The sequence below is a fragment of the Protopterus annectens genome, chromosome 16.part0 (genome assembly GCF_019279795.1).
Source record: "Protopterus annectens isolate FY-2018-M chromosome 16.part0, PAN1.0, whole genome shotgun sequence".
NCBI lineage: Eukaryota > Metazoa > Chordata > Ceratodontiformes > Protopteridae > Protopterus > Protopterus annectens.
Genome location: NC_056750.1, coordinates 65,817,489 through 65,840,963, shown reverse-complemented (window position 1 = coordinate 65,840,963; position 23,475 = coordinate 65,817,489). Strand labels below are relative to the sequence as shown.

Sequence of the window (23,475 nt, the reverse complement as noted above, 5' to 3'; positions counted from 1 at the left end):
CACATCCCACCCCCCTATTAAGGAAACCACAGTAAAAAATGTCTCCAAAGCCAAATTCATGCTTAAGAGTGGTGAACTTCATGACACCCATGCAGATGGACAATACAGTTACAACTGCTGAATTCTAAACAGATGCACTCTATATGCACTTACACAAGTGCATGGATCATGCTATCCAACACAGAACCAAGACAAAAAAAAAAAAAAAAAAAAAAAAAAAAAAAAAAAGGGAAGCCAATATGGTGGTCCCCTGCCATACACAAACTCTACAACAGAAGGAAGAAACTGTTGCAAGAGAGAGTAAAATCTCATGAGTGGAGGAGTTCCCTGGTCAGCCACAGTAAGAAGCTGAGATCCCTTATAAGATCCTCCAAAGCTAGCTATGAAAACAAAATTGCCACTGATTCTAGGGACAACCACAAAGCATTCTATAGCTATGTCAAGAATCGCAATGGCAACACCCAGATCTGCTCAGAGTTACAGCACATCGGCATGAAAATTACAGAACACCAAATGATATTGCCGACATCCTGGCAGACCGGTTCAGTGCTAACTTTACCCCCCTCTCACCCCCTAAAGGGCACATAGCTATACAGGAAGAATGAAAAGTCCTTGTAATCCCAACTACGCAGGTAAACGCTGCACTCTCTAAAGCCAAAAAAAACAGCATCCATGGGACCGGACAACATCCCAGATTGCGTTTTAGATGAACTTCAAAATGAATTGGCTCCCCACCTAAGCACTGTTTGGTATCTACTTCTCTGAAGTACAGGCTAACACAGAAGGCCTTTGGCTAACAAAGTTTGCAGATGACTGCAAACTAGGAGCCATAGCGGAGTCCCCAAATTATGTGTACAGCCTACAGAAGGGCCTCACTGAGAGATTCCTGGTGTCAGAGCCATGTACCCTGGTGTCAGAGCCATGTACTCAAGCTCAATGCCAAAAATTGCATGGTCATCCGCTTTGGTAAAAACTCTGTACCCATGAACTACCACATAGGCGGCAGTCTACTTAACGCCGAATGTGTGATAACAGACCTGGAGACCCAGGTGGACAGTAGTCTCTCCTTTGATAATCACATCGCCACAGTAGTCGGAAATCCTTCTACGTGGCACACCTCATCACAAAAGGGTTCTCATCTAGGAAAAAAAGGAGGTCATTGTTCCCCTCTACTACACTCAGACCCATTATTGAGTACAATGCCCCTTTTGGAAAGTACCTCACAAGACATTTGTAGCAGCTGGAAAGTTCACAGAAGTACCTCACAGAGAGGATTACTGGTCTCAAAACAGATGCCCTACTCTGACAGTCTCAAAATACTTCAGCTTTACTCCATAAATATCGCATACTCCGAGGTGATCTCTGTCTAACATATAAAGCTGTGTCAAACCCAGAGCTGTTGGACATGCTACACCTAAAGAAATCCCAATCCCTCCGAGCTACACGCTCTAGGGACGTCCAATAAGAGAAAACACAACCAAGAACAATGTACAATCCAAGGCACACAGGATCCGAATAAAAATGTTCAAGAAGCCAGCAATAGCGTGTAAAATCTTTTTAATGTAAAATTTCAAACAACCACAGTCCGTAAACCAGAACAGCAAGAAAAGCCAAGCGCTTTCACCCAGTAATTACCAGGCTTTTTCAAGGCAAACAAGACTGTCCAGTACAAAAAACTTAAGTAGTGAGGATAATCCAGTTAAAACTCCACCCATTAAGTTGTAAACCTAATGAGTCAATTAAGTCACCTTAAAAAAGTCACAACCACTAACCATACTTTTTGACATGCCTTGGTTAGTGTAAAGCATGCTTGATTGTTGCAATCAATAGTATTAATCCTCAACAATGTTTTAAAATAGTAAAAAATTCTATTATAAATATACAATAAACCAAATGAACAGAAAAAGTAAAATTAAGATATACAGTTCAATTATGTTAAAACTCCATTCTCAACCCAAAACAGTTAAAATAATCTGCATCGAGTACAACAATGTATAAAAGGTTTCTGGTAAAAGGGAAATGGTCTACTACCCCTTGTTAGGTACTGGTCTACAACCTGTGGAAAAACCTTTAAACATTATGATTAACAAGCACCAGAATGGTTTAGCACACACATTTTCTTCCAATTTCCAAGCATTAGAAAACATCATTATAAAATATTGGCCTATTGCATCTACCAATGATGATTTAAAGCAGTTTATCCCTTCGGTACCCAGATTTGTTAGGAAGAGGGGTAAAAACTGACCTCTTTGAGAGGAAAAGGACAATTCACCATGAAGTGGACAGTAGGAAGGTTGGTACCTTCAAATGTGGTCATTGTAACCAATGTCACTTTATGTTGAATCAAGACACTATCAGTATTCCCTCAAGAAGGTTTAAATATAAGGTCAACCAACATTTTAACTGTGGAACTAAAGGGGTGGTTTATTTGGGTATTTGTACTTACTGTTTTGGTTTTTATGTTGGAAAAACTGAGAGGCAGCTTAGGAGAAGGGTGTATGAGCACCAATACGAAATTACTAGGTGTAAGGACACCAACGCTTTTTTTAACATTCCCAGGCATGTGACAGGATGAATTTAAAATTGATGGTTTTGGAGCAGGTAGTCCCCGACCCACGAGGAGGTAATTGGGAGGTTAGGTTGGAGAACCGAGAGTTGTTTTGGCAGTTGAGGTTGGACGCTTGTACCCCCCCCTGGGATGAACGAGGCATTAAACATTAACAGTGTTCTTAAAATGAGAAGAGCACAGTTATAAGATTAACCTATTTGATTTTTTTTTCATACTTCCCCTTTGTACGGGGTAATTTGGTGCTATTAGGGTGGAATCCACTGCATATATATTATAATGTGCACACTTTTATACATTGTTGTACTCAATACAGATTATTTTAACTGTTTTGGGTTGAGAATGGAGTTTAACATAATTGAACTGTATATCTGAATTTTACTTTTTCTGTTCATTTGGTTTATTGTATATTTATAATAGAATTTTTTTACTATTTTAAAACATTGAGGATTAATACTATTGATTGTAACAAATCAAGCATGCTTTACACTAACCAAGGCATGTCAAAAAGTATGGTTAGTGGTTGTGACTTTAAGGTGACTTAATTGGCTCATTAGGTTTACAACTTAATTAAATGGGTGGAGTTTTAATTATCCTCACTACTTAAAAAAGTTTTTTGCACTGGACAGTCCTGTTTGCCTTGAAAAAGCCTGGTAATTACTGGGTGAAAGCGCTTGGCTTATTTTTGTTCTTGCTGTTCTGGTTTACGGACTGTGGTTTGAAATTTTACATTAAAAAGATTTTACACGCTATTGCTGGCTTCTTGAACATTTTTAAGTTCGGATCCTGTGTGCCTTGGATTACACGCTCTAGGGAACTAAACCTTGCCACCACAATAAACAGGACATGCTGGAGGGATAGAATCCAATCCCAGAGACTTCCCATGCTCTGGAACAAGTTACCCATCTATGTCAAGCAAAGTTCCTCATTAGCAATCAAGAAAAATCTTGATAAGTGGATGGGAAATAGGAAATGCACCCCAGGGATCACTTCTGTGGCTCTACTAGACAGGGGCACAGGAAAATAACTTTTTTGGGTGGCGTAAGACAGGATGGCGTAAGACAGGGACTATCAGCCCAAGGACGTATAAACCTATAAATTTATCAAAAATGGACATTTATGATGTACTGGAAAAATAAAAAATACAGGAAGGAAAACGAGAAAGAAAACGAACAAAGAATAAATTTTAGTAGTAGAAATAGAAAAAAATAGATGAGAAAAGAATTTATAACTTGAATTTATAACCTTCTTTTGTATTGACACAGACAAACTTGGGGTAGTAAAAGGGGAAAGAATTGTACTGGTAAAAGGAAAAGGAAATGATGAAAAAATATGTACAGCTAAGGATTGGGGCTCGGTATAATGGTCAAGGGGCTTGACCCGCAGACAAAGTACAGTGTTCGATTTTCACCTTTGGGAAAGGAACTGGATAGGGTTACAATGGCCTGCTAAGAAAGCTAGCATACGCTTGTAAAACCATGGATCTAGAGAGTTTAAGAGTGCGCTCTGTAAATATGAAAATAGGAATGTTGCAGCGGTGTAACGTGATAGATCTAATTACAGTAAAAATGAAGAAATGTAAACAGAGAAGCAATGGGGAAGGATGAAGAAAGGTAAACAGAGAAGCAATGGGGAAGGATGAAGAAAGGTAAACAGAGAAGCAATGGGGAAGGATGATTTGGAATTTGGGAAATGAGATATTCTGGAACAGGCGTGTTCTGTAGAACTACAGTAAAGATATTAGATGTAACTTTAGCAAAAAGGGGAAGACTAACCAACGTAGATTTAAAATGGAACAAACAAGTATATATAGAGTTATAATATGGGCATTGTAACTGTAAAGGGAAGGCTTATTTAATCAGATTTTAGACTATGCAATGATAATTAATGACATGAGACTGATTTAAGAAGCAAACATAAAAGAAATTAAGAAATATGGCAGAAGTTACATTGGGACAAAATTCATTTTTACAGTGGCAATATGATATGAGAAAAGTAGAGAAAGAAAATACAATATGCATGGAAGATTTGAAATATAATACAAAGTACCTCGACAGAGAAAAGTTGTATAAAATTACTTAAACAGATTAATAAAGGAAGATGGCAGTGTAATGACAGAAATAAAAACTGTAAAAGGAGGATTTCTTTAAATGAGCTAGATAAGTATTAGAACAACTAAACGATTCAGCTGCAGGCCCAGATGGAACAGGGTACGAAATAAAAATTTAAGGGACTGGCAAAAAAAATTATATTCTATAAAGAATTTTGCTAGTGGAATACTTAAATTCATATGGAGGAAGCTAGTGGAATACTTAAATTCATATGGAGGAAGGAAGGGAGAAGAGAATTAAAATGAAAATAATACAAGGAGATGAAACTAAAATGGAAAATATTACGGAAGATGGCACAAAGTATAAGAGGAAGTGCCGTCAGGAATTATTGACGACAATTGTGGAGGATATTATGAACAGAAAATAAGTGAAAAATCAAGATAGTCGATCTTCATAAATACAGCATTTGACACAATTGGACATTAAATCTTGTGCATAACCAAAGAAAATAATATACGTGAGAAGTTAGGAAATTACATAGGTCAGTGTATAGTAATAATAAAGTAAAAATACTTGCAAATGCCTGGATAAGCCAAGAGGTGCATATGAAGAGTGGTGTAAGACAGGGATGTCCAATGAGCTGTACACTCCTTGCATTAGTTATGAATGTCATATGTATTACAAAATAAGGAGGTGGTGTATACAACACCCGAAACGTTAAGAACTCCAGTTCTGTTAACATATGCAGATGACATTAGAATAACTGCAAAAAAATTAAATTTGGATAAAAGAAGTAATTTGCACAAATTAGAGGTGATAAGATTACATTAAGAGAAAAGTAAATGTTTACATGATGTAATTGGGGGTATATATTTTACAATAAATAAGCTTATTTGATAAATTCAATACTAATGGGAACAATAGCATAATTGGCAAGTATATTTATATTGCCAATAGTATTCACAAAGGAATTATTGCAGATATTTTTTTTTATGGGGTTCTAGACTAAACCCAGTAAAAGAGGAGCTTTGTATGTAAAAGAGGTCTAGGGTTAAATAACCCAGTGGTATAGGTTGCTTCATTAAATATGTACAAAGTAAATAAAAAAAGATAAATAAATTGGTAGTATAACTGTAGTAGGATAAATTTTGGGGTATAGACAAAAAAAAAAAAAAAAGTAAAGGTGTCTCAATGAGAAAAAGTGAAGTGTCATGTTTAATCATAGCCTCACCTCAGGTTTCGTGCCCACTGAGTGGCGCAGAGCTACAGTTATCCCAATCCACAAGGGGGGATCCACCTTGGATCCCGGAAACTACCGTCCCATCAGTCTGACGGGCCTTATCTGCAAGGCCATGGAGCGTATTATCATGGAACTTATAAACGAAGACATTGGCAACCTTCAAACACTGGACCCCACCCAGTTTGGGTTTGTGAAGGGCCGATCTTGTCTCCTGAACCTGATTGACTTCTTTGAATCAGTCTCCAGAGCCATGGACAAGGGTAAGGTGGTCCACACAGCCTATCTAGACCTTGCCAAGGCCTTTGACACCATCCCCCACTCTGGAATCATAGATAACTTACTAAGTTGGGTATATGTCACCCAATGGGTTGCTAAATGGCTTACTGATAGAACCCACACTGTAAAAGTAGCCGACTCTAAATCCAGCTCCAGACAAGTGACAAGTGGAGTACCTCAGGGTTAAGTCCTGGGGCCGCTCTTGTTTGGCATCTACTTCTCTGACTCTGGCTAACAAAGTTTGCAGATGACTGCAAACTGGGAGCCATTATTGAATCCCCAAATGATGTGGATACTCTACAAAAGGGCCTTACAGAAACAGATGCTTGGTGCCAGAGCCATGGGCTCAAGCTCAATGCCAAGAAATGTATTGTTATCCCCTTTGGGAAAAAACATGTATCCATGAATTACCATATAGGTGGCAGTACACTAAACACAGAAAGTGTGATGACTTAGGGACACAGGTGGACAGTGGTCTCACCTTCGATAACCACATCGCCACAATAGTCAGGAAATCCTTCTACGTGGCACACCTCATCACGAAGGGCTTTTCATCCAGAAAAAAGGAGGTCATTGTCCCACTGTACTCATCCCTCATTAGACCCATTATAGAATACAACGCCCCATTTGGTATGTACCTCTCAAGACATCTGCAACAACTGGAAAGGCCTCAGAAATACCTCACTAAAAGAATGACAGGCCTAAAGCAGATGCCCTACGCTGACCGCCTTAAAAAACTCCAGCTATACTGTCGCATATCGTCTACTCAGAGGCAATCTCTGCTTAACATACAAGGCCATGTCAAACCCAGAGCTGTTGGACATGCTACACTTAAAGAAATCCCAATCCCTCAGAGCTACACGCTCCAGGGATCTAAACCTTGTCATCACAATAAACAAAACATGCTGGAGGGATAGGTTCCTGACCCAGAGACTCCCCAGACTCTGGAATAGATTGCCCATACATGTCAAGCAGAGTGCCTCTTTGGACCTCTTCAAGAGGAACCTTGACGTTTGGATGGGAGAAAGGAAATTCACCCCAGGGATCACGTCAGTCGCCCTGCTAGACAGGGGTCCAGGAAAGTAAATAATGTGGGAAGAAATAGCCAGGGAATTGTTATGGCTAGGCTTGTATAGGCCCTAGGGCTGATAGGTTCATAGGTTGGTACTAGGCTATGAAGAAATTAAAGCTATAAAAATAAGAAGCAAACAGTAGAATCTCAAGATGTTGTGGAGACTGGCAATAGATAAATTGCCAGTAAAAGGATAGATGACATATACAAACAAAAGTGATGGCATCTTGCCAAGAAGAAAAATACAAACGTGTGTTTTTGAAATGTAAAAAAAAAAAAAAAAAAAAAAAAAATAATAAAAAAAAAAAGAATAAAACAGTTACAGGGAAAACTATGTAAAGATTATTTTTTGAAGATATAAAAGAAAAAAAAAAAAAAAACACATTAATACGATTAAATATGGGTATTGTATAAAAAGAAAGGGAGAGAGAGAAGAATGTGTTAAAAAATAGAAACAAGTCATTTTATTTAACATGCGTTGTGACAGGTCTCTACTCTGGGCCAGCAATCAAGGACTCAAGTAGCCGACACACGCACTTGGATATTTGAGTTACACACACACAAACACCTGGGAAAAGCAGTCATAGATTTACTAGCTGTGCCCCTTTCTGCCCAGGCAATTAAGTTGCCACCAGTCCACTACCAAAGGATTGTACAAAGGGTACCCAATTATACGGTGGTGCAGCAGTAGTATTGTTGCCTCACAGCAAGAGGTTCTCCTGTTAGATTCGGTGTGGAGTCTGCATGTCCTCCACACGGTCGAGTGGCTTTCGAAAGACATGTGTGAATGGGCATGCCTTCATTGAAGGTTGGGCGTCGGGCTGGCAACTCTGCACCATAAAAATCTACTGCCAATCATTAGCGGACCAGAGTTCCGCTGTGACGACCCCTAACCGGGAAAAGCCGAAAAGACAAAACTGGTAGGGTGTGACCAAAGCAGCAAGGCTTTCACAAGCAGCCAAAACAAGCAAAAGTACTCTCAAGATGTTAAAAGTAATACAGTTGGACAGTTTCTCAGATGTAGAAAACAATATCAAACTATTCTCACTAAATAACCCTGACTGACTAATTACTGTTCCTTGACTACTACTTACTAAAGCAAGGCAAGGTGTGTGCTTTGTGCTTACCACAGTAAAAGCCAGATGATGTCTCTCTCTCTGTCTTGTATGGATGTGTGAGATATATATCATGTCAGGTTCCAAAGTGCTGTTGCGAGAGTTCCAAAGAAACCAGATGCTGGTTAGAGGATGACATAATCTCTGGTCCAATACACACACACACACACACACAGAGCTCTTTATCTGTGGCAGCATCTGAAAGCTACAAGACAATTTCAGACCTTTCACCATTCCAGGGTTCGCCGATAAACATACATTTGACCAGTTACAATAATACATTTTTTTAACACAAATAACTACTCAAACATCTGTACAAATCAGTGTGATAATCAATTAAAATTCTTTATAAAACTGCAGCTAGCTATGCTGGCATGTACACATGTACTGCCCTACTCTTACAAATGGCACTACCTCATAACATCACATGGCATACACAGAACGAAAGAATAAATGAAATTATGTTTAAGGGTAAATGGATTTTTAACAACAACAGAATTAAGTAAAAACAGACTGTGGTTATGGAAAAAGGAAGGGGGGCTAATTGGAAGGAAAATTTAGCAAGATTGTAGGAAATTATGAATATGTAAACAGACATATTTATACCTGTGAATATTTGTAAATATGCAAATAATTAGTAAAAACAGTTATTTTTGCATACAAATAAAGGACCCCTACTCTTTTAGTGCTATGGCAGCTTTAATATCTACCCGATTTACTGCCCCCAAACAGGTTAAGACTTCTCACCGTAATCATGACACTCAGGAATACATCGTCCATGCTTTCCTACAGAGTCATCCATCCAATCTCCTGGAAGGAGACTGGAAACCATAGCCTTATGGTCTTCCAGCACAGTGTGCCACTTGATATGCAGTAATCAGTTTTACTTATTTGGTGGGTGGTTAGGCAGATAACATGCAAACTGCCAAAAATTTTTCAAATTATACAGATTTCTCTCATACTTTGGTCTTTTTCCTCAAAAAGTGTGTGCTTTTCTGGCAAAACTTGAGGACAGAAATCAGACAACTGAGCTCCAGACTCAATGTCCTGTTGAAAAATACATGCTAATCCAAAACTTATAACATTCTAAATTTCTTAAGAACATTTTTTTTTACTAGTGTCTCATTTTGGGTCTTTACCCCCCCCCCCCCAAAATAGCTTTTATCCAGAATTCTTGTGCCAGGTGGTTGAGTGGTATAGTAGGAGATATGGTTTCATATTAGAACAGTACCTCGCAGGATGTACAGTAGCAAATCATGCCCTAACCACACCTCCAGCCCGACAGTTCCGGCTGGGATTCCGGCTGGGCTGTTGAATCTGCTGAAGAAATTAATATTATACAATGTAATTTTCAAAAATATGAGAAACGTGCACACTGATTGGCCAATCCAACCAGCATGCACGTTGTAAATGCAAAGTAACCTAGGTTACAAGTCCGACCGCTAAGAAATCATGCGGCCCTACCTTTCTTTTCGGAGATGACATTGTATAATCTACAAAACACAAAATGTGCTCCACGACAATGGCTTTCATTTTCTTGGCAACATCAATGGGAAATAATTTCTGCTCAGTGATATGTCGTATTAAGTGTGCAAGCTTAATACTTTTAACGTACGGTTAAGGAACAGTTTCGACTTGACATTTGACGAATAAGTTGTGCCTGCCAGAGCATTGAAACTCCAGTCTAACATGACCTTTGTTTGGGTTGTAAAAATAGCAAAACAGAGCAAATCGCCGAAACTGAACAGTTTTTTTTTGCATTACGTTGCAGCATTTTATTATCTCCATACCTACAACAGATTATTCAGTCCGTTATAGGAGATACCCGAATCGTACCAACTGGTTACTCAACTGCCAAAAAGGTTTTGAGGTTAAAAGGCAGCAAGACTCTAAACAAACGGCAACAAACTAGCAGTCCTCGCATACGTGAAATTAATAACCAGCATTTCCAATCTACAATAAGGGGATCCAGTATTTGCCTGCCTGGGACGACATGATCGACAGACCACGATGCTTTGCCAGAGATGGCCTGCACCTGTCACCCTTAGGATTCCAGATACTGACTAAGGCTCTTGCCATCCCTATAGTGACTTTTTAGGCAAAGTTCAAATGACAAAGTCACCACCGTAACAGGTACAAGCAAACAAAATCCGAGGGTAATGCTACTCAATGCCAGACGTCTAAACCTCAAAATGCACTCACTCGAGGCACTCCTTAAAATGGAGAACATTGACATCTGTGCAGTGACAGAGACCTGGTTCAAAGCTACAGAGAGCACCCCTGCATTACCAGGCTACAATTCATACCACACATTTCGGCCACCTAACCCAGAACGAAGCACTAAAGGCGGAGGCGTGTCCATACTCATTAAGGATATCCACACCTCCAGGCTAGTTGCACAGCATAATGCATCCGAGATTATCCAAGTGCAACTAACTCTGGGCAAGACTGCAATCCAAATTTTAGCTTGCTACAGACCCCACACCATGCCCCAGGATTCCCACTCCTCATTTCTTGATAAACTGGAAAGTATTAGGGTACAACCCAACACCCTAATAATGGGCAATTTCAACTACCCCACAATTAACTGTGAAAACTACTCATGTACCAACTCTTTTGCTCAACATTTTCTAGAATTCATAAATTCCAACGCCTTGGATCAACTTATTCACACCCCCACCAGGGGCAGCAATATCCTAGACCTGGTCATTACTAACATGGGAAACCGGTGTTCCACACCAGAGGTAAATTCCTCGTTGGTCAGATCCGACCACAAGCTAATCAGCCTAGACATCCACATCCCACCCCCAATTGGGGAAACCATCGTAAAAAACTTCTCCAAAGCCAACTTCACACTTCTTAAGACAGAAGTGGCAAACTTCATGACACCCATGCAGATGGACAATAGAGGTATGACTGCTGAATCCTATACAAATGCACTTTATAAGCACTTACACGAGTGCATGGATCATGCTATCCCTAATAGAACCAAGATGTTCTCCTCCAAAAAAAGGAAGCCAATCTGGTGGTCCTCTGCCATAAACTCTACAACAGAAGAAACTGTTGCAAAAAAAGTGTAAAATCCCATGACTGGAGGAACTCCCTGGTCAACCGCAGTAAGAAGATGAGATCCCTCATAAAATCCTCCAAAGCTAGTTACGAAAACAAAGTTGCCACTGACTCTAAAGACAACCACAAAGCATTCTATAGCTATGTCAAGAATCTCAATGGGAACACTCCGATCTGCTCTGAGTTACAGCACAATGGCACTAAATATACAGAACCAACTGATATTGCCAACATCCTAGCAGATAACTTTACCCCCTTTCACCCCCTAGAGGGCCCATCTCTATACCGGAAGAATAATCACGGCTGCACAGGTAAAAAAAAAAAAAACACTCTCCAAAGCCAAGAACACAGCATCCATGGTACCTGACAATATCCCAGGCTGCATTCTACACGAACTACAGAATGAACTGGCACCCTAAGTACCATGTTCAATCATAGCCTCCCCTCAGGCTTTGTACCCACTGAATGGCGCACCGCGACGGTTATCCCACTCCACAAAGGTGGAGCCATGACGGACCCCGGGAACTACCACCCCATTAGCCTGATGAGCCTGGTCTGCAAGGCCATGGAACGTATCATCATGGAACTCAAACAAAGGCATTGGTAATCTCCAAACTCTGGACCCTACCCAGTTTGGATTTGTAAAAGGCAGATCATGTCTCCTAAACCTAATTGACATCTTTGAAGCAGTCACCAAAGCCATAGAGGAGGGTAAAATGGTTCACACAGCTTATCTAGATCTCCCCAAGGCTTTCAACACCATCCCCCACTCTGGAATTATAGATAAGCTCACTAAACTAGGTATAAATCCCTATGTCACAAGATGGGTTGCCAACTGGCTCACGGACAGAACCTACACTGTGAAAGTAGCGGATTCCAAATCAGACTTCAGACCAGTGACAAGTGCAGTACCACAGGGTTCAGTCCTGGGTCCTGTTACTCATCTCTCATTAGACCCATTATAGAGTACAATGCCCCTTTTGGTATGTACCTCACAAGACATCTACAACTGGAAAGACCACAGAAATACCTCACAAAGAGGATTACTGGCCTCAAACAGATGCCCTACGCAGACTGTCTCAAAAAACTACAGCTTTACTCCATCGCATATCACCTACTCAGGGGCGATCTCTGCCTAACATACAAAGCCATGTCAAACCCAGAGCTGTTGGACATGCTCCACTTAATGAAATCCCAATCCCTCCGAGCTTCACGCTCTAGGGACCTAAACCTTGTCACCACAATAAACAGAACATGCTGGAGGGATAGATTACTGTCCCAGAGACTTCCCATACTCTGGAACAGACTACCTATGTCAAACAAAGCTCCTCATTAGCACTCTTCCAAGAAAAATTTGATGATTGGATGGGAAATGGGAAATTCACCCCAGGGATCACTTCTGTGGCTCTGCTCAACAGGGGCACAGGAATCTTGGGTGGCGAAAGCCAGGGTACATTTTTTGGCTAGGTTTATATAGGCGCTAGGGCCAATAGCCTAGTATCTACCTATGAACCTAAATGATGCAGTCTACCTACATCAACAAACTATACGACTAAAAGTAGGACTAATCTTCACAAGGGCACACTAACCGTACCCAGAAGTTAGTATAACTTGCAATTCGTAAACGCTGCTTAGAGATGCATAAACGCTTCCAGTGCATTCATACTCATAGTTCTTCTATACATTCTTCAGCCAATCACAAGTAAACGCCATCAACCTTTTCCAGGCCACAGCTCTTCCAACTTGAAGTGACTTACAGGAAGTAGATGTTCAATTGATGTAATCTTGAAAAAATTGGTTTAGTTGTTTTTGTTGGTAGTAAGGCGTGATGCGAGAAGCGCAAGTCTACCTTATAATCTATATAGTTATAGTTGCGGAAGACTACATTGCAGTTTAGGAAAAACGAAACTACAAAAAAATAAACAGCATATGCTTTCATAGTATGTTTTACTTAAAGGAATATATGGCTGTTAAGTTAGATAAACTAGTAGTTGGATTTTAGTTTAGAAAAAAAAAATCACTGTAGTAACATAGTAGCTACTCTCACTGCCTATTTAGTCTTTACGTACTTTCTGTATGGTCATGCACCTTTACAGAACAACTTAAGAGTTTATTGAACTAAAATAGCTACATTAAAAATAAGAGGTTGCTTATCTTTTCCTTTATATCCAGTTATGAGACAACCGTAGAGTTGCTAATTTTTTCAGATGTTCAAAATGGAGAATTTAAGGAGAGGAGATTTTGCAAGACAAAACTGGCGTTAATGAAGAACACTGGGCAGCATCAGTGTTGCTGCTTAGGACTCAACACTACACCAGTTGCGTAATACAATGTCACATCCTACTGTTTGGAATATAAATCACAAAAGTTCAAGACAAAACAGAAGGATTGTACCTAACTACTACGTCAAAGTGTGGACTACTTTATCGCACAAAAAGTGAAAAAATACAAAGTAAAGCAAAATGAAAAAAAAAAAAAAAAAAAGCCTAAACAACAACACAAACATAACACAAAACTAACTTCATTGCATAATAGCAATAACCCACGGCTGGGTGTGGGTAATGTTGGATTTACCCACAGTTGGCTTTGTTTGGTTACGAGGGCAAGTGACCAAACCAAGCCAACCGTGGGTAAATCCAACATTACCCACACCCAGCCATGGGTTATTGCTATGTCCTGTAACTCCTGGGCCCATCTCATTTGCTCACTTCCAAAAAAAAAAAAATTTAAATTATCTGCTTTTACTGTATTTTTGTTTCTTCCTACTTTATTTTGCGTCATCTTAAAAGTACTCAATTGTATTTATTACTACTTGGTGTAACTCATTCCAAGCCTTTTAGTTTTACGCACTTGGGCTTCAGACCAGTTGTTTTACATTAGGAAGGTTTGTTGCCTGCACTGTAGTGGCAGAACAGGTAGCTTACATCCTTCTAAGTTGGGAACTGCTGATTTAGAATAACAGACACTGAGCCCTCAAAGTGTATTAGTTCTGGTTTAAGCACTTGGGCTTCAGGCCAGTTATTTTACATTAAGAAGGCTCGTGGTCTGCACTCTTGTGGGAGGAGAGGCTGGACTCTTTCTGAGCTGGGAATTTCTCGTTAAAGGCTTATAGTGCCTGCATATTTGAACTGTTTCTTAGTGAAATTGGTACACCTTGTTTGCTGTAGCATAGACTAGATCCAGGCCTGCTGAATCTAGCTTTGTTTGTATGCTTGTTGTTTGCTTGTTATTTCCCTGAAACGCTAATTCCACCTAAAACGCGGCTTTTCAGCACTTCTGTGGATCCCTATGATATCTGCATTGCTTACTGTACTTGTTTCCTTGTTTCACTTGAAAGTTACTGTTTGTCGTTTTTGCATTTAAGTTACCTGTAACACATTGCATTTAAGTTACCCGGCACTTACTCACTAAAGCAATTATACAAGTCAGCACTAAAAAATTAAAAGCACTACACCCTCACAAACTCCCCTTGAGTACCTTGTTCCCCACTGACCCTTTTTTGCAATTATAAATGCCCAATACTATTCTAGCATGTCCAAAGGTCAGTTGGCAATCTCCTCTCCGGTCCAGCTGGTGAATCTGGGAATCTTGAGGCAATGTTACAACTGCCTCATGTACACAGACAACCCTCTCCTCCTCCCAACAAATTCCAACATATGTGAGAAATGCAACCATATAGCCAAACTGGAGGCTAAGCTCCCAACTCAGTACTGGCGTAACCAGTCAGGAGGAGAAGGAAACCACACTCACTACAACTCCAGTCTCACACAAACCTACCACGACAGCAAACCAAACAGAAACGCACAAAAACATACTCGGAGGCTCTAAATAAAAATCAGCCTAAGCAGCAGAGACCTCCAAAGCAGACACCCAAGCAACTGCTACCCCAAAACAAAACACGTGCAACACATAGCTCACAAAGCCAATATGCCGAACAGTCACAGCCCTTAAGGCTAAACCACACCTGATACACTTGTAATAGGTGACTATCGTAAGGCACACTGACGTCCCGCTCACCAGGCTGAACAAGGAGAAGGTCACGGTGAGCTGCCCGACGGGCGCTAGGATCCGCCACATAACACAAGCACTCAGGTCACTCAAATATGACTCGGTCATTGTCCATGCTGGTATGAATGACCTGAGATGTACCTCCCTGGACTACATGAAAAAAAGAGACAGAGAAGCTCTCTGAGCATGTAGCCTAGGCCGGTATGACCCTGACCTTGAGTAGCATCTTACCCTCACCAAGAATGATGCCACAATATGAAGACAAGATGATCAATTTCAACAATTGGCTTAAGTATTGATGTCATTCAAAGAGGATCCAATGCCTGTCAGCCTGGGCTTTCGGATATTGGCAAAGGCTCTTGCTACCCCCATAGTGCCTTTTTTAGGCAAGGCTCAAAAGACAAACCCACCTCCATGGGTATCACAAGGGATAAGAAACAGTAATGCTACTCAACCCCAGTTCTAAACAGATAAGACGCACTCAAAACTCTCCTTAGCATGGAGAGCACAGATATCTGTGCAGTAACAGAAACCTGGTTCAAGGCTCCCAAGAGCACCCCAGCACTACCAGGTTATACCTCATACCATGTTTCTCGGACCCAAAACTTGGACCGAATCACAAAAGGAGGGGGGGAGTATCAATATTCGTCAAAGATATCCACACCTCCAGGTTGGTGGGACAGCACGAAGCATCAGAGACTATCCATGTGCAAACTGCCTTCCAGTTTATAGCCTGCTACAGACCACCCTCCCAAACCCAGAAACCCCACTCGGCCTTCCTGAGAAGGCTGGAAAATATGAAGGTCTCTCCAAACACCATAATATTGGGCGACTTCAACTACCCAAACATAGACTGGGAGCATTACTCTAACTCCAACACCCTAGCCCAAAGGTTCCTAGAATTTATAAACTCAAATGGTATGGAACAACTGTTACCACTCCCACAAGAGGGGAAAACATACTGGACCTGATCATCACCAACACGGGGACTCTATGCTCCAGACCAGAAGTGTATCCCTCACTGGTAAGATCAGACCATAAACTAATCTCACTGGATATTCACATCCCGACCCCTGCCCAGAAAACCACAGTGAAAAACTTCTCTAAAGCAAATCTCACACTCCTCAAAACCGAGGTGAAATCCTTCAAAGCCCCCAGGCCTGTGGAAAATATGGCCCAGACTGCAGAATCCTTTATAAACGCATTAACACCTTCAGGAATGCATGGATCATGCAATCCCAAATAAAACCAAGACCCAATCCTCCAAAGGCAGACGTCCTGTCTGGTGGACCCCAGCCATAAACAAACTATACAATAGAAAGAGGAAGCTACTACATGATAGAGCAAAATCCCAAAAAGGGAAGGCATCTCTGATCAGTATTAACAAAAAACTACGGGCACTCATAAAATCGTCTAAGGCCAGCTTAGAGAGAAAGATTGCACAGGACACCAAGGATAATCACAAGACTTTCTTTAGTTGTGTTAGGAACCTGGGTGGGAATTAACAGATATGCTCAGAATTAGTCCAAAATGACAAAAAAATACACCGAACCCACAGACATTGCCAACATCCTAGCTGACAGGTTCAGCGCAAACCCCCCCCCCCCCCAAAAGGGCAAATATCTATCCCAGCAGAGTGCTGCCCCCCTGACATCTCAGATGCTCTAAGAGCCGCCCTCTCCAAAGGAAAAAACACAGCATCAATGGGACCAGACGGTGTCCCGGGCTGCGTCCTACATGAACTCCAAGAAGAGCTAAACCCAAACATAAAACTACTGTTCAATCTCAGCCTTACTACAGGATATGTACCCAAAGAGTGGCGTACAGCAACAGTGGTCCCTCTCCTCAAAGGTGGTGCCTCAACGGATCCTGGAAACTATCACCCAATAAGCCTGACTATCTTGGTCTGCAAAGCTATGGAAAGGATCATCATGGACCTCATAAATAAAGATATTGGGGACCTACAGACACTGGATCCTACCCAGTTCGGCTTTGTTAAGGGCAGATCCAGCCTCTTAAACCTGGTCGATTTCTTTGAAACATTCACCAAGGCCATTGACGAGGGGAAGGTGGTCCACACAGCCCACCTGTACCTCGCAAAAGCCTTCAATACAACACCCCACCCGGGCATTATAGATAAGCTCACCAGCTTAAATATAAACCCCTATGTCACTAGATGGGTTGCAAACTGGCTCAAGGACAGAACCCACATGGCTAGAATTGCTGCAGCCATGTCAGACTCCAAACCAGTTACAAGTGGCGTCCCATAAGGCTCAGTCCTGGAACCTCTCTTGTTCGGTATATATTTCTCGGAGGTACAGGCCAAAACGGAAGGACTGTGGCTGACCAAGTTCGCAGATGACTGCAAACTGGGCACCATAATCGACTAGCCAGCCAACACAAGCATCCTCCAAAAGGGCCTCATAGAAACAGACAACTGGTGCCAGAGCCATGGTCTCAAGCTAAACGCCAAAAAGTGTATAGTCATCCCCTTTGGCAAAAACAAAGTGCCCACAAATTACCACATAGGTGGCAATCCATTAAGTACAGAAGTAATTAGGGACCTGGGGACCCAAGCTAATAGCAATCTCTCATTTGACAACCACGTGGCCAAAGTGGTTAGAAAAACATTTTATATAGCCCACCTAATCATGAAGGGATTCACATCTAGATCAGGAGAGATAATCGTGCCTCTTTACTCATCCCACATCAGGCCCATAATTGATACCTTACCAGACACCTGCAGCAACTGGAAAGACCCCAAAAGTACCTCACCAAGAGGATCAAAGGGCTCAAACAGATGCCACATGCTAAGTCCAGCTCTACTCAGTGGCATACCGCCTGCTCAGAGGCGATCTGTGCCTGACGTATAAAGCCACATCCAACCCAGAATTAATGGACATGCTGCACCTCAGAAAATCCAAATCCCATCGAGCTACGTGCTACAGAGACTTGAACCTCAGCACTGAAATAAATAGGACACGCTGAAGGGACAGATTCATAACCCAGAGGCTCCCTTCACTCTGGAATAAAATCCCAGTCCAGGTTAGGCAGAGTCCCTCATTGACTCTCTTCAAGAGGAATCTTGATGAGTGGATGGGAGATCGTAGGTTTACCCCAGGTATCACTTCGGTGTCACTGTTAGACAGAGGCACAGTATACTAACCTTGAAAAAGGGCATAGCAAAATTAATTTAAAATGGGTGGCGAAAGCCAAACACTCTGGCTAGGCTTATAAATGCCCTAGGGCAGATAGCCTAGTATGAACCTATTAGTATGAACCTATGAATCTATACTGATGAATGCGTTCTGTTGACTATGAACCTATACTGATGAATGCGTTCTGTTGACTATGAACCTATACTGATGAATGCGTTCTGTTGACAGTACAGGAATGGCATTTTATTTGAAATATAGCAACTGATGGTAGCAGGAGAGGGAAATGAAAAGCAAATCAGGAAGTACAGTAAGAAAAAGTATACAGTAAGCACCTGAAACAGCACTGCTCAATTTACCCTCATCCTCAATGTAGGGCGATGTCGGAGCCGGTATACTGAAGTAGTGGGAGGTGTGGGGGGTTGCAGGGGGGGGGGGGGCTTGTCCCCCTGACAAAAACAGAGAGAAAAAGTAATAATTATGGCAAAATTGAAGTGTATTAACCCACCAGATGTGCAGTAGCAAGCCCCTCCCAAACCCCGCATGCGAGCATTTTGAATGCACCGTCCACCGTTTGATTGAAAGATGCCACCGTAACAAGGTAATCTAGACCTATAAACAGAAAACATTATACGCGTATTCAAATGCAGTTGCGATTGCTGTAAATGCCACCAAAACACAAGGTAATTGCACAAAGATTATAGATTATAAAGAAAACATTGTATGTATAACATAAAAACGCAGATGCGATTGCTGTGAAAGCAAATCTTTTTTTATTTCGCAAATAGGGGCAAAAGTACAAAGGCAAGTACTGTTTGTACAGTTACATTTATAAACAGAAAATACGTACACGTAGCATGTGCCTCTATTTCAGACACCCACAACCTCTAACACCAACTACATCAGGAAGATGAGCTATGAAGTGACTCATAATTAAGTATACAGTCAAGGCAGTTCATTTTCCTTGTCAGAGCCTTCATCCAGCTCCACTGCTTGAGCTTCTTGGTACTCTGATATGACACAAAAAGTTCAGAAGCAAAGTGTCAAAGCCATGTCCGTACTTCAATCTCCACATATACTAGTCTAGATAACTGGGCACCATGTGTGCCCTTGTTCCAGATAACAACAGACCTTCTCTGAAGCAAACAGAACTACTGGGACAGTAGGACCACTTTATATTGAGAAAATGAAGAAGATCATAGAACAATTTGCTGCCTGCATGTTAAGGGTGTGTTAAAAACTAACATTTTCAGATATTAACAGTGCATTTTGATGTGATAATGACTCTATGCAACAATGAGGTAGGTTCACACTTAGCATAATGACTAGATACAACACCATGTTAATGTTATATTACTTGAATGGAAAGGTCATTAGCATTGTGTGTCAATCACGGCACATTGGCACTGTTAATTCCCGCCCTCCCGCATGTCAATCACGGCGGGCACGCCCATTCCTGCACGAACTCGGTGGTGCGTTAATACACTTCAATTTCGCCATAATTATTTAATAACCAAGCATTTAATATCCTTACTACGAACAGTGTAGTACCTCGCGGGCGGTTCGGCGGAGGTTAGGGCGTGTCCACAGTGATTGGCAGGTCGTCGTACAGCTGAGTGACAGATGTTAGAAAAACACCCTTTATTCAGCTGTTCCACTGCCCGTGTTTACATTAATAACCGCTAATTTCAATTTTACACTTACACGAGTAACCGCTAATTTTACACTCTCCTAACGTTACTATGTTAACCTATATGTAATAACAGAAATCTTCTGAAAATATTAACAACCATTTAAAGCACAACTACCTGCCACAAAAGAAGTTGTAACTATTGCTTTAACACATGGTTGCCACCTATATATATGTTATGCTTTTAACCCATTTGATGTCCATTTCATTAAATATGCGTGGTTGTGGCACTGACTCATGTGGCAGTATTTGGTGCAATTCCGTCTGTGGATGCAGGAAGAGAAATGTAATTGAAAGTGAAGTAAAGTTAACTTTTCATACCGGATCGGATCTGACAGTGTTTTGAATATAGTATTTTAAATATATGTCATGCTTTTTATGGTGGTTTATATACTTAATTAAATAAACATTCAATTTCATTCTGGTGACAGCTACACGACAGCTAATTACTATTAATGCCGCTTCGTAAGTCGTGGGCGTGTCAGGGGAGGGGTTTGCGAGGTACTACACTGTTAGATTACCAATTGGACTAGCTTGTTCAATGGAAGGCCACTTTCCGGCATTGAAATTTGTATTGTGTGACTATTACGGGATGACATGCATTACGTCACAGGCGAATTAGCATGCCTGTCAGTTATTGGGCGTTTCCACTCCCATTTCCCATGTCAATCACTGGCAAGACGCCATCTGCACAGAGCTAAATGCGAGGTACTGTTCTAATACAATGTGAAACTCATAGATAAAATTGTTTTATATTATAACACTTTGGGGAAAATGCATACAACAATCAAGACACTGTGGAAATTAGAACCATGGCAAGAGGCAGTTTTGTAAAACTGCTTCAAGAAAAAAAAAAAATGAAAGATACCTAATGCAACATTAGACAATACCTACAATCATAATACCTGTCCAGATTTTGCCTAATTTTTGGCTTCTCATAAAATCTGTGGTTTTAAATCACTGGGATGAGTTGCGGATTGAAGTCACTAAACGAGGACATACATTGCATGCCAATTCAAATCCTCCCGTTACTCACCTTTCTAAGTTTATAACAGCAATATTTAAAAACGGTCCCCATTTTTTGGCCTTTGAACCCAGTTATGTCAAGCTTTGTCCAGATTTCTTGGACATGATTGAATGGTATGCATACAACAAAAGTTAAAAAAAAAAAACAGCTGCACAGCAATATGCGACATTAAACAGCAAGCACTGAGGACAGGCTCACACAATACAAAAGTTACTGTCAGGAAAACAGTTTCACAGCTACCAAGATGAGTGAAACTATTCAGTCCCTGGAAACCACGTTACAAAAGTGCTCATAAGCCCCCCAGACTTATGGTTTATGAAAAGGTGCACGCATAAGCATGATTTGACACTAACCATGAAAATAAGAAACTACTGTCTTCCTCGCAGACCCACACACTTACCTTCAGCGTATACACCCGTTCTCCATTTTCATCGAGAAAATATTGTAAAAACATCGTAGCAAGAGACAACAAAACAAATCACGCTACAAAGTGCATTCACCCTTGCGCCACCTAATACTCGGCTTAGAGTAAACAGCCTTACACGCTTTGTATTTCCCAAAAGTATATTGTCGCTCTCAATTTGCGCCAAAACGGGACCTTTGACGAAATGCACCCTGGGAATTGAAGTTTACCAGGCGCCTTACTTTGTATTTTAAGTTGTTGTCGTTTTTATCTGTAACAGATTTCCATGTATGTTTCGCTCTGCGTCTTCGGTTTGCAGCATCATGTCATCCACGAATCTTTTTTTTGCCCAAGGATGAGGTCTAGTCATTGCTCTCAAACTTTCAGCCTCCCCCCGACGTGGAACATTTCTTCTCATAACGAGTCAAATAAGCAAAATGTGGAACTTTAACTTCAGCTAGGAAGCTCACAGAAATGATCCATGTTGAAATGTGGGGGTACACTCGCTTTTGATGCACAGGACTGTAGGTTCTAGTCCCACACTAGGTACACTGATTGCTGTTACTGTACTGTGGTATATGAGGATGCTGCACTCCTGTCTGCTCGAAGTGGTGGTATTTCATGTGTATGTAAAAGGTCCTGGGACACCTATCAAAAATAGAAGGAAGTTCCCTGCTGCCCTGGCCATATTAGTTCCCTTACTAGTATAAATGCTATCTTAGGTTTCCCTTGAAAAGAGGCCACAGCCTAGTGGAACTAACTTAGTCAACAGAGGATAAATAAAATAAGGATGATTAAAATGTGCTAATTTATATTTCTGAAGCATTCTTTTGATGAATTAATGCGATTCAGAATTAATTACCATGGATATTAGCTAAAAAATTATTAGCAATCACTAAGTGACTGACCTGGATATGGATATTTAAGATCAAAATGAGAGAAAAACATGTACTTGTGTGTACATATCGTTAAACAAATCTCAGTTTTGTAATAACTCACTGTAATAATTTCACTGTATTTACACTTGTTTTTGTACATTTGGAGCTTTTCTCCCTGGGCCTCCGCTGAAAATGGACCTGTATTAAGTCAGACTTTCCCGGTTAACAAATGTAAAATAAAAATAAATAAATAAAATAAAATGAGGAAAGTTCCTCATATTAAGGTGCTTTTGAATGGTGAAAAAATATATGGCTCTTGACACTCAGCTGGGTCGCTATTGAAAAAATATTTAGCTCTCTGCTTGCTGCTTGCTTGGTGTGATGGATTTGAAGTCTTCTTAAGACACTCAGTCTTGCTGGCTGGAATCAAAGTCTGGTTATAGTTGCATTCACAGTCTGTCGCATACAGAAACTTGCAGAATATACACTGATGAGAGAATATACTTTGCAGCATCAACTTTAGAGAGCAGTAACCAATAACTTTTTATAATAAATCAAACGGACCAACGTTGCAGCTTAAAAGTACTGTTCCAACTTTACTTCTCATATAGTACAGATGATGTGAGAGATATACCATTTACCTCAGGACTTGTGTCCCTACCATACCTCTAACATAACTAAATTTAATACAGACTTTTTATACATATTTTAGTTAAACACACACCCTCTAGGTTTTGGAAAGATACTGCTTTGATGACGCAAATGCTAACACATCTGTTCTTGTCCAAATGCTAAGTAAACTGTCTTCAAGAAAACGCCTTGTGGATTAGAAAAGCACATTTTTAAACTTTCTTAGAAAAACATGTCCTGTTGTCCAGTGAAAGCAGATTACATTCTTGTCATGTCTGTAAGAAGTCAGTTTTCT

General features: G+C 40.7%; 1 protein-coding gene across 1 annotated transcript in view; it reads right to left on the bottom strand.

Annotated features, from left to right (window-relative positions):
* The window catches only part of NOP10 (NOP10 ribonucleoprotein), a 44,025-nt gene extending 22,176 nt beyond the window's left edge, over positions 1 to 21,849 (bottom strand). The window contains exon 1 of the mRNA XM_044058691.1: positions 21,670 to 21,849. Within this exon, the coding sequence (XP_043914626.1) occupies positions 21,670 to 21,723 (54 nt within the window). The 5' untranslated portion in view covers positions 21,724 to 21,849. The remainder of the gene's footprint in view (positions 1 to 21,669) is intronic.
* Between the last annotated feature and the right edge of the window lie 1,626 nt (positions 21,850 to 23,475).